A 13101-nucleotide genomic window follows, 5' to 3' on the forward strand; every position below is an offset into this window, starting at 1 on the left:
TAACTTATTAATCTTAACAGTATAAATAAGTGCAGAGAGACACCAGAGACATCAGAGCGTGGAGACACACTGACATCAGGATCTTCATCAGATCACTTCTGCTGAAATCTGACCATGAAGGTAAGTTTACAACTTTATATATCTGATAGTTTGGCAAACAAATTTTAATCATTTGTGGAACCAAGTTTTGGACAGGGGTAGCAATAGTCTTCAGCTTGATTTACAGAGTATTCTAGCTGTGCATGAGAGTGATACCAACTGAATAAACTTAATGAAAACATCTGTTCTGTTCCAGCTGGTTTCAGTCTTCCTCGTCCTGCTGGCTCCTCTGTTGACCAGCTGCCTGCCGCTCCTTCTGCCGGTAGACTGCGGTGACATTTATAATGATGACAACAGCCGACCCAGTGGAGTGTACACCATCTATCCCATCGGAGCCACGTCTGCTGTCCAGGTACACTTCATCCTCTCTGGGACGCAGGTTGACCTTCAGATCAGGGCTTGGTATCACTTATTTGATATCAGTCAGGTCAGGGAAATGTTGGTCACAATACCAGTTTATCTTTGATATAAAAGAGATTCTCAGAGAACTTCTGCTGTAAATTGTGAAAGCAAGAAGCAACCCTCACCTATTTTTTATAATGCACCAGGTTAATGTTTACATTAAGAAATGACCCCCAAAAAGTTAGTTTAAAGTACTTGAACTGAAGTGAACAGGACTAAGAACAGGGGCGGAGCTAGACTCTCAGCACAGTGGGGGCAGAGCTTCATCACTGGGCCCCCCTGCTACCAGCTGATTTGTTAAAAACTTCTAAAATAGCTATAAATCCATAAAGTAACAAAAAATTGCCGGTGCAACACAGATGTCTTCTTACTTGATAGTTTTATTTCTTAAGGTGCATAACAGTGACTAACGTTTCGATGTAGAGTTACATCTTCATCAGAGTCCTTGGAGAGAATGGGCAATGAAGCCCTTACTAAGAATCATCAACAGGTGCGTAAGGGGGGCGTGTTAGCTGCCTGAAGATACACCCATCTCAACCAAGGTGTTCCACTCAATCAGTCATTAAAGGGCAAATGCCCACACACAGGTCAAAAGTGATTAAAAAACAATGTTGATAGGTAACAATGTTGATACGTAACAAATATAAAAAATGTTCACAATACAATGGGAATAAAAGTATATTAATCTTAAATACTATACTTTAACATATTTTGACTTTAGAGAAAGCAAGTTAAATTAAATTCTTCATTTAAACTAAGGTTCTAAAGTGCCGAGTGTATGTATCCAGAACACTTCCCTGCATAGAAGTTTATTAATGATATCACCACCCCTGGGTGAGGGTATGATTTTCTCGATTCCCCAAAACCTCAGTGATGCCGGGGAGCCATGATTGGCCTTCTTGTAATGCCTCGCCATGGCATATGTTAGATTCTGGGTACGAATAGCTGTCTTATATTTAGATATTCTTAGTTTAAGTTGACGTTTTGTTTGGCCTATATAAGCCAGTCCACAGGGACACTTTAGAAAGTACACTACATGCGTACTGTTACAATTAATAAATGAAGAGATGGAGTATTTCTTGCCAGTACGAGGATGTGAAAATTCCTTCGTATTGGTCGAGTTAGAGCATTGCGCACAGTTAGCACATTTATAGAAATCTAGGGGTGGTCAGAGGTGGGTTGGACATGTCTGAATGGACCAATCGGTCACGAATGTTGCCAGCACGCCTAAATATAAACCTAGGTGGATTGGCGCATATGTCTTTGAGTGTCGGGTCACTCTTCAGAACATGCCAATGCTTGCGAACATCTTTCATTCTTCCTGCTTCTGGAGTGTAGTCGGCCGAAAAAAATGCTCTAGGTGTTGTGTGTGACTTAGGTTTTTTCTTCAACAGTGAGGCGCGATCTGTACTAAGAGCCCTCTCCCATGCTTTTGTAATATCAGATTTGTCATATCCTCGTTGTTCAAAACGGTGCGCTAAATGGGCTGCTACAATTTCTTCTGACTCGCAAAAACTGGCCCACTGGTATGTTGCTACTAGATGAGGCGAGTGATTGCTGTCGGCTCCTAACAGGGTGTTCCTACTAAGGGGATTGCGATAGATGGTGGATTGTAAAATATTATTTACGTCCTTAGAAATAGTAAGATCTAAGAAATCAATGGACTGATTATTACATTCCATAGTAAAGGACAAATGATCTGTGGAAGAATTTACATAAGTCAAAAAGTGATTTAGCTCATTAGGTGTACCCTTCCATATTAAAAGAACATCGTCTATATATCTGCACCACAGTGATATTTTGGAATGAAAGGGGTTATTTTCAATATTGTGTATATATTTTTCTTCCCATAAAGCCATCACCAAGCAGGCATAAGAGGGTGCAAAAGCACTCCCCATAACAGTCCGTTGTAGTTGTAAATAAAATTTGCCAGAATATTTAAAGAGATTATTAGATAGAATGATCTCGACTAGATTTACAAGAAATTCTGATGGAGGCAGAACATCAGTGGGACGTTTAGCAAGGTAATGCGACATGGCTTGTAGGCCTATGTGGTGGGTATGCATGTATAAAGACTTTGCACATCCAAAGACACAAGAATATAATTGCTTTCACAATTCCAATCATTAATCAAATTCAGAACATCAGTTGTATCCCCAAGGTATGATGGTAAGCTGTGAACGTGTTTTCTTAGAAAGAAATCAACAAATTGTGAGAGAGGCTCAGCGAGGCTCCCGATGCCAGATACAATAGGGCGCAAAGGAGGATCATCAATCCTTTATGAATTTTGGGTAGACCATAGAATACTGGACACGGGGGGTGGTCACTCAGTAGAAAAGCCTTTTCTTTATCAGTTATCCAGCCTTTTTTGTGAGATGTATCAATAAATTCATCAATCATATTTTTTGTGCTGGAGGTTAGGGTTACACAGGAGAAGCTGATAGTGTTTTTCATCATTTAACAATTTCAATATACCACAATCATAGTTCTTTAAACACATAACAACAACAGCGCCCCCCTTGTCGGCAGGGCGAATAATAATGTCCTGTCTCGCTTCCAAAGAGCGTAGCGCATCCAGTTCGCTTTTTGTCTTGTTTTTATTTTTAGAGGGACAAAGCACACTTAATTTGGCCATGTCTTGCTCAACTAACTGGCTAAAAGTCACAATGGTGGCATTTAAATTAGAAGAAGGCAAAAACCTGGATTTCTTTTTAAAGGGAGCCACTTCTCTGGGGCTTTCGCTATTACTGGAATCATAGTTTCTGCTTACACAAGACATTGACCCTAGAAAAGAAATATTTAAGGTGAAGCTGTCTAAAGAATTTAAACGAGTCCACTTTAAGAGAGAAAGAGTTGGTGTAATCAGACGGGGCAAACGAGAGTCCTTTCCGAAGCACTGCTTTCTCTGTATCCAAAAGGGCCGAGTCCGAGATGTTGATTACAGTCTCCTCTGGTGGTTCCGTGGGGACCAATGCATCAGTGGCGGGGTTTCTCTTCTTCCCCCTCGAGCCCCACCTCGTCTTTGTCTTTGGCGTTTGTAGCCTCGATCCCGAAAAGACAGAAAAGATTAGGCCTGCACGATATTGGAAAAAACTTACATTGCAATATTTTTTTCTCCCTGCAATATACTACTAATTTTTACAAGAGGACATAAATAGCCCTATTTAGAAATACTAAATCATTCTCAACTACTGGGGGGGGTGGGGGGGGGGGGGGTGTTAGGGGAGAGCATCTACACACAAAATAAAAATGAAAAAGGAAATTTTCTTATGTAAACCAGTCTTTGTTGAACTTTAATGCTTTACAAAAACCAAAGCAAGTAAGTGCTGTGACTACTCTTCTTAAGAGATTTAGGAGAGGGACGTTGGGTAGTTAAATGCACTGGTTGACTGACATGACACCATTGTATTCATATAATATCAATCCAGGCTGAAGTGAATATTAATACTGCATGCATGTTGCTTCCTCTAAATGTCAGGTTGTGGTCGACTAGCGGGGCCTGCTTTGGTTGTTTGATAAATTGATTAAAATTGATCCTGATTGGTGGTTGGCTGTGCATGCAGAGCCTGCATGTCACACTCCTGCAACAAACTGTGGATCCAAGAGCTCTTAAATCAGAGTAAATGATGTTATATCAGACCCAGACTGCTGTTGGAGATTAACGTTTAAATCAGAGTAAATTATGTTATATCAGACCCAGACTACTGTTGGAGATTAGTGTTACGTTTCCAGCGTCGCAACTCTGAACCGTAACGTTAGTTGGGACAGACGCCTTGTGTCTTTAGGCTAACTATGTTAGCTTTAGCCTGGCTGGTAGCAGCTTTCTGCAGTGATAAATGGCCGGGAGACGTCGTGATTACGTTGCATTAATCAGGTGATTTAGTTTGTCTTTGCAGAGACGACTGTAGCTTCACCACCCAGGGAGAAGCATGTCATCACTGAGTCAGAGGCTGCTGCTGCTTACACTACTTTACTACACACGGAGAGCCTCACTTCCCCTAACAACCCCCCCCGTCTGTGTGTTTGTGTGTGTGTGTGTGTGTGTGTGTGTGTGTGTGTCTGTGTGTGTGTGTGTGTCTGTGTGTGTGTATCTGTGTGTGTGTGTGTGTGTGTGTGTGTGTGTATCTGTGTGTGTGTGTGTGTGTGTGTGTATCTGTGTGTGTGTGTGTGTGTGTGTGTGTGTGTGTATGTGTGTGTGTGTGTGTGTGTGTGTGTGTGTGTGTGTGTGTGTGTGTAGGTGTACTGTGACATGGTCTCAGAAGGAGGACGGTGGACGGTGAGTATTTTAACTGAAGTCAACACTTCCTGTAGTTCCTTCACAATAAATCACATCCCAGTAAATCCTTGTTGTCTGGAAACATGAGCTGTCAGATATCTTGTGTGTTTATCTAGTTAACCCCCCATCCCGTCCCCCCCTCAGGTGTTCCAGAGGAGGATGGACGGCACGGTGAACTTCTACAGGGGCTGGGATCAATACAAGACCGGCTTTGGTATCGCTGCTGGAGAGTACTGGCTCGGTGAGATATGAATCTAAACTAACAGTCATGTCTTCATGGAACTGTTTCTAAATGTTTATGTTTGTTTGTTTGTTTTCAGGTCTGGAGTCTCTCTACCACCTGACTCTGAGGAGAAGGTACGAGCTGCTGGTCGACATGGAGGACTTTGAAGGAAACAAAGTGTTTGCTCGTTACTCCTCATTCTCCATCGACTCTGAGTCCTACGGATACAGACTGCTTGTTTCTGGATTCACTGATGGAGGAGCAGGTGAGGTTTCCACATTAAGGACGAGATTGTCAACCATTAATGTTGTGGAGCGTGACATTGGTTCATGATACATACTTGTCCCTAAACAAATACACAAAGAGTTAAGGCAGTTACACACCGAGCCGATAATTGGCCCCGTGTGTAACCGTCCGTCTGACAGTCTGGCGAGGTCGGTGACTCGAGTCTGTTCGGTGTGTTCCGTGCCGTCGTCCGTTGGAGGAGCCGTCTGCCTTCATTTGGGCCGACCTGACATGCTCAGTCGGAGATGGGCGGCATGGAGGTTTGGATGGTCCGGTGAATGAATGAACAACACACAGCACAGCAACACGATCCACACTAGCCCAACGCAAGTAGTGCATTGGAACTGACTGCTAAGCTAACTTATGCCACAGCCGGCCAAACTGAGAACAGGAAAGCCACTGACCTACCATGACAAGGCGAGTGGAGGGTCTGAGTTTTACAGGCTGCAGGTTGTAAGGCAACTTTATGTTTCTATACAGGTAGCACATTTCAACCCAGTCTCACGGCAGTTCGTGAAATGGTCACGTAGTTTCAATCTATTGATTTGTGTACACGGACACGTTGATGTCGGGTTTTTTTTTAACAAATACATTTAAACAATCATGAAAAATACAAATTAAAAAGGCTAAATTAAAACAAGATACAAATAATAAAAGTTATGTAGTTAAGAAATGAATAAATATTTGGTTTAATAGGTTGTAGGGACGGGAGAGGGAGGAGTGTAAAATGATTTTAATAAATAACTAAATGTTCAGAGTAAATAGGATAAATAGGTTTGGAATTATTTTTACAACTGAAATGTTTATAGAGAGCTGAAGTCCCGCCCCTTCTACTTCCAGCCAATGGGACGTCTTTAGAAGAAATATGAACGAGAGTCAATGGAGAGATAATAATTATTTGATCCTGTTTGAATTGAGCCATAAATTACACATCTGATGTTCATCAGTTTAAAGATACTTCTTCAACTGAAGAAAGTCTCCGTTTATTGTTAAACTGTTGAAGTATCAGACTGAAAATACGTCTTTAGAAAGAATTCACACTTCAAAGTAGCATGGATGACGTCTCTCTGAAGATACGATGTCTGTGTGTGTGTGTGTGTGTGTGTCTGTCTTTGTGTGTCTGTGTGTGTCTGTCTTTGTGTGTGTGTGTGTGTGTGTGTGTGTGTATGTGTGTGTGTGTGTCTGTGCCAAGTTAGCCTAGCTAAATATATATATATATATATATATATATACACACCATAATAGCGATTAAACATCAGCAGTCCAGTGTTGTTAGTTCAGTAGTTGTATTATTTAGTTATACTTACTGTAGGTAGAGAAGTAGACTGTGGTATTTACTGGAGGAAATACACTCCAAACATATATATCATTGTTAGTAGTATCATAATGTGATTATACTCTTGTTGTGTTTCTGTAGGAGACTCCCTGAGTATTCACAACGGACAGAAGTTCTCCACCTTCGACAAAGACCAGGACTCCTGGCCTACGAACTGTGCCAGATCATTCCTGGGGGCGTTCTGGTACAACAGCTGTCACTTTGCAAATCCAAACGGTGTTTATCGCTGGGCGGCTGACAGCACTCTCTTTGCTGTTGGAGTGGAGTGGTACCATTGGAAAGGTTATGACTACTCCCTGAAGAGCATCAGCATGAAGATCCGTCCTGTGCAGTAGTTCTCCAGGACCAACGTACAGCAGAATATCAGCTCATCTCTTCTCATCTCTTTCTCTCATTAAGCATTTAATCTCCCAACAGGTCTTATTTTCCTGAAACTGGGAACCAGCACAAGAACAGCAGCTGATGTTAGTAGATGTTGTTACGGTCTGTGATGGTTTAAAGCAGTCGCAGCTCGCTGCTACGTGGAGGAAAAGTCAGATGTGTCTGCTGTTTATCTGCTGTACGCTGACAATCAATCAATAAATAAGCTGAGCATTAAGATGATCTCATGTCTTCACTTTGTCTTCTGTGGAGGGTACTTTATTCATAATTAAAATTAGCAGCCAGAAGAGAATATACAAATATATATAATTATATATATATATATTATAATTAAAAGTCAAAAAGCAAAAGTTAAAAAAATTATAATTTGAAAAAGTAAATAACAATAAAAAAGGAGTAGTTTAAAATAAAAAACCTTTAAATTTAGTTTTTTTATTTTAAATTTAACTTTGCTCTTTAAAATTCCTTCTTTTCACACGCACACACACACACACACACACACACACACACACACACACACACACACACACGTTTGTTTCACTATCTTTGTGACAATTGGTGACAATAAATAAGCTGAGCATTAAGATGATCTCGTCTTCACTTTGATTCATAATTAAAAAGCAAATAGTTTTAAGTTTAAATTTATTATTATTATTATTATTATTATTATTATTATTATTATTATTATTATTATTATTATTATTATTGGAGCCACAGTCCTGAAATAATGTTTTTAAAGTTACAAACTTCAGTAGTTTTAAATCCTTTCAGTGGAATATAATCTGTTAGGTCTTAAATTATGTTTAAACAGCCAGAACCAAGTAGAACTCAGAACACAGTTTGTAATTATTACGCTGACTTAACTCCTGTTGTTCTCAGGTCACATTGACCCATTTTTGAAAACTTTCTATATCAGAACATTTGGGTTTCTTTTTCTATTCAATTCAATTTTATTTATAGTATCAAATCATAACAAGAGTTATCTCGAGACACTTTACAGATAGAGTAGGTCTAGACCCCTCTATAATTTACAGATAGAGTAGGTCTAGACCACTCTATAATTTACAGATAGAGTAGGTCTAGACCACTCTATAATTTACAGATAGAGTAGGTCTAGACCACTCTATAATTTACAGATAGAGTAGGTCTAGACCACTCTATAATTTACAGATAGAGTAGGTCTAGACCCCTCTATAATTTACAGATAGAGTAGGTCTAGACCACTCTCTATAATTTATAAAGTCCCAACAATTCCAGTAGTTCCCCCAAGAGCATTCAGTGTGACACTGGTGAGGAAAAACTCCTTTTAGAGAGAAAGCTGGGACAGACCCAGGCTCTTGGTAGGAGGTGTCTGACGATGCCGGTTGGGGGGGTGATGAAAGGTGGCAATAATAGTCACACGCCGTAGCCAGAGACACACGCCATAGCCAGAGACAGAGACACACGCCGTAGCCAGAGACAGAGACACACGCCGTAGCCAGAGACACACGCCATAGCCAGAGACAGAGACACACGCCGTAGCCAGAGACAGAGACACACGCCGTAGCCAGAGACACACGCCATAGCCAGAGACAGAGACACACGCCGTAGCCAGAGACAGAGACACACGCCGTAGCCAGAGACACACGCCATAGCCAGAGACAGAGACACACGCCGTAGCCAGAGACACACGCCATAGCCAGAGACAGAGACACACGCCATAGCCAGAGACAGAGACACACGCCGTAGCCAGAGACAGAGACACACGCCATAGCCAGAGACAGAGACACACGCCGTAGCCAGAGACACACGCCATAGCCAGAGACAGAGACACACACCGTAGCCAGAGACAGAGACACACGCCGTAGCCAGAGACACATGCCGTAGCCAGAGACAGAGACACACACCGTAGCCAGAGACAGAGACACATGCCGTAGCCAGAGACAGAGACACACACCGTAGCCAGAGACAGAGACACACGCCGTAGCCAGAGACACACGCCATAGCCAGAGACAGAGACACACACCGTAGCCAGAGACAGAGACACACGCCGTAGCCAGAGACATACGCCATAGCCAGAGACAGAGACACACGCCGTAGCCAGAGACAGAGACACACGCCGTAGCCAGAGACAGAGACACACGCCGTAGCCAGAGACACACGCCATAGCCAGAGACAGAGACACACGCTGTAGCCAGAGACAGAGACACACGCCGTAGCCAGAGACACACGCCGTAGCCAGAGACAGAGACACACGCCGTAGCCAGAGACACACGCCATAGCCAGAGACAGAGACACACGCCGTAGCCGGAGACACACGCCGTAGCCAGAGACAGAGACACACGCCGTAGCCAGAGACACACGCCGTAGCCAGAGACAGAGACACACGCTGTAGCCAGAGACAGAGATACACGCCGTAGCCAGAGACACACGCCGTAGCCAGAGACAGAGACACATGCCGTAGCCAGAGACAGAGACACACGCCGTAGCCAGAGACAGAGACACATGCCGTAGACAGAGACACACGCCGTAGCCAGAGACAGAGACACATGCCGTAGCCAGAGACAGAGACACATGCCGTAGCCAGAGACCGGGCCTTAGCCAGAGACACACGCCATAGCCAGAGACAGAGACACACGCCATAGCCAGAGACACACGCCGTAGCCAGAGACAGACACACGCCGTAGCCAGAGACACACGCCATAGCCAGAGACAGAGACACACACCGTAGCCAGAGACAGAGACACACGCCGTAGCCAGAGACACATGCCGTAGCCAGAGACAGAGACACACACCGTAGCCAGAGACAGAGACACATGCCGTAGCCAGAGACAGAGACACACGCCGTAGCCAGAGACAGAGACACACGCCGTAGCCAGAGACACACGCCATAGCCAGAGACAGAGACACACACCGTAGCCAGAGACAGAGACACACGCCGTAGCCAGAGACACACGCCATAGCCAGAGACAGAGACACACGCCGTAGCCAGAGACAGAGACACACGCCGTAGCCAGAGACAGAGACACACGCCGTAGCCAGAGACACACGCCATAGCCAGAGACAGAGACACACGCTGTAGCCAGAGACAGAGACACACGCCGTAGCCAGAGACACACGCCGTAGCCAGAGACAGAGACACACGCCGTAGCCAGAGACACACGCCATAGCCAGAGACAGAGACACACGCCGTAGCCAGAGACACACGCCGTAGCCAGAGACAGAGACACACGCTGTAGCCAGAGACAGAGACACACGCCGTAGCCAGAGACACACGCCGTAGCCAGAGACAGAGACACACGCCGTAGCCAGAGACAGAGACACACGCCGTAGCCAGAGACAGAGACACATGCCGTAGACAGAGACACACGCCGTAGCCAGAGACCGGGCCTTAGCCAGAGACACACGCCATAGCCAGAGACAGAGACACACGCCGTAGCCAGAGACAGAGACACATGCCGTAGCCAGAGACAGAGACACATGCCGTAGCCAGAGACCGGGCCTTAGCCAGAGACACACGCCATAGCCAGAGACAGAGACACACGCCGTAGCCAGAGACAGAGACACACGCCGTAGCCAGAGACAGAGACACATGCCGTAGCCAGAGACAGAGACACATGCCGTAGCCAGAGACCGGGCCTTAGCCAGAGACACACGCCATAGCCAGAGACAGAGACACACGCCGTAGCCAGAGACAGAGACACACGCCGTAGCCAGAGACAGAGACACACGCCGTAGCCAGAGACCGGGCCTTAGCCAGAGACACACGCCATAGCCAGAGACAGAGACACACGCCGTAGCCAGAGACAGAGACACACGCCGTAGCCAGAGACACACGCCGTAGCCAGAGACAGAGACACATGCCTTAGCCAGAGACACACGCCGTAGCCAGAGACACATGCCGTAGCCAGAGACCGGGCCGTAGCCAGAGACCGGGCCGTAGCCGGAGACGCACACCGTAGCCAGAGACACACCCCGTAGCCAGAGACCGGGCCGTAGCCAGAGACACACCCCGTAGCCAGAGACCGGGCCGTAGCCGGAGACCGGCCGTAGCCGGAGACGCACGCCGTAGCCAGAGACACACGCCGTAGCCAGAGACACACGCCGTAGCCAGAAACCGGGCCGTAGCCAGAGACCGGGCCGTAGCCAGAAACCGGGCCATAGCCAGAGACCGGGCCGTAGCCAGAGACCGGGCCGTAGCCAGAGACCGGGCAATTTAAATAGTTGGTATTTAGAATACAGTTACATTGTTGAAATCAATGGATTACATGATGATAATTCTCTGTTTCACGAGTTTATTCACTCTCTGAATAAATTAAGGCAACTCCATGCATTTCCCAGAAGCCCCGATATCTAACACACACAGACACACACACACACACACACACACACACACACACACACACACACACACGGACACACACACACAGACACACACACACACACACACACACACACACACACACACACAGACACACACACACACACACACACACACACACACACACACACACACACACACACACACACATGAAAAATGAGCTATTTGCGTATCACTGATAGAGGTAGAGATGGAGCCAGAACCGGCACAACAGAGCCAGGGCAGGAATGTGTTTCTATCTTGGAAATTCAAACAGCATTTCACATTAAAGAAAGAACAGGGAGAACAAAATATAACTGTGCAGTGCAACCTCTGCTGGCAGCAACCACCCTCCTTTCAGTGTCCAAATCACTCCACCTCCAACCTGAAGAAGCATCTTAAAGTTATTTTAATTAGCCAGGGGTAGTCGTCTGCTGTAGTTTTACCGGTCACCTTGCTATTTTATAGTTGACGTGTGACTTTACATTCTCCTACGTGCTGATTTACTATCTCCAGAGACGTTGAAAGACTAGCCCCGTTTGACATGCTAGCTAGCGTTAGCTAAAATTAGCTTGTGGTATCTTAGACTGCGGTTAGAGTTTTGTAGTATGCAGTTCGGGACTACAAATCCAACAATCTATCTGCTTGTTCAGGTACACATTCAGCCAGTTGGAACAGAAGAACACACCAGAATAGGCCTGTTTAGTAAGCTGGATGTGATGGCCGCATTCCTACACTTAGAAAATACAATTAAATGTGGAAGTAATCCAAGTATTCAGAATACGTTACTCAGATTGAGTAACGTAACGCAATACGTTACAAATGACATTTTTGGGCATGTATTCTGTATTCTGTAACGAAATATGTTTTGAAAGTATCCTTCCCAACATTGATCATATGTCAGCATATTTTAGCATTTTAGTATATATTAGCATGTGATAGCAGTATGTGTAAACTAACATATGCTAACACATGTTAAAATATGCTAAAATGCTAACATATGCTAACACATGTTAAAATATGCTAAAATGCTAACATATGCTAACACTGCTAATATGTAATGTGATGATGTTAGCATGTGTTAACAAATTTAAGCTAAGACATGTTATCACATTAGGGTGACCAGACGTCCCCGGTTTCGGTGACCTGTCCCCGGCTGGAGCTGTCCCCGGAAATGTCCCCGGTTTTCACTGTGACTGACAGACCCGAAATTGGAATGAAAAAAAGAAAACATTGACCAAAACGTATAGTCGCGCACCCTACATGCGCAGGCTCAAGACAGCCAGACCAGCGCTGCTCAGAGCTCAACTTCAGTAAAGTTAGAAAGATATTCACAGATTCGAACTTCTGGGATCAATTACTCTGCAGCGAAATGTTATTAAATCACAAATAACACCTTAGGGACCGTCTATAAACTACACCACCTTAGGGACCGTCTACAGACTACACCACCTTAGAGACCGTCTACACACTACAACACCTTAGGGACCGTCTACACACTACAACACCTTAGGGACCGTCTACACACTACAACACCTTAGAGACCGTCTACAGACTACAACACCTTAGGGACCGTCTACAGACTAGACCACCTAAGGGACCGTCTACACACTACACCACCTTAGGGACCGTCTACAGACTACACCACCTTAGAGACCGTCTACACACTACAACACCTTAGGGACCGTCTACAAACTACAACACCTTAGAGACCGTCTACAAACTACACCACCTTAGAGACCGTCTACAAACTACACCAC

The 13101-nt window shown here is 44.9% G+C and overlaps 1 protein-coding gene across 1 annotated transcript; it reads left to right on the plus strand.

Annotated features, from left to right (window-relative positions):
• LOC116064110 (microfibril-associated glycoprotein 4-like) lies at nt 1-7219 on the plus strand. Its single transcript, XM_031319173.1, has 6 exons — nt 1-120; nt 296-451; nt 4739-4777; nt 4922-5018; nt 5098-5265; nt 6703-7219. Exons 1-6 carry the CDS (start codon nt 115-117, stop codon nt 6954-6956), a joined length of 720 nt encoding a protein of 239 aa, XP_031175033.1. The 5' UTR covers nt 1-114; the 3' UTR covers nt 6957-7219.
• The last annotated feature ends 5882 nt before the right edge of the window (nt 7220-13101 follow it).

This window comes from Sander lucioperca, chromosome 9 (genome assembly GCF_008315115.2).
Source record: "Sander lucioperca isolate FBNREF2018 chromosome 9, SLUC_FBN_1.2, whole genome shotgun sequence".
NCBI lineage: Eukaryota > Metazoa > Chordata > Actinopteri > Perciformes > Percidae > Sander > Sander lucioperca.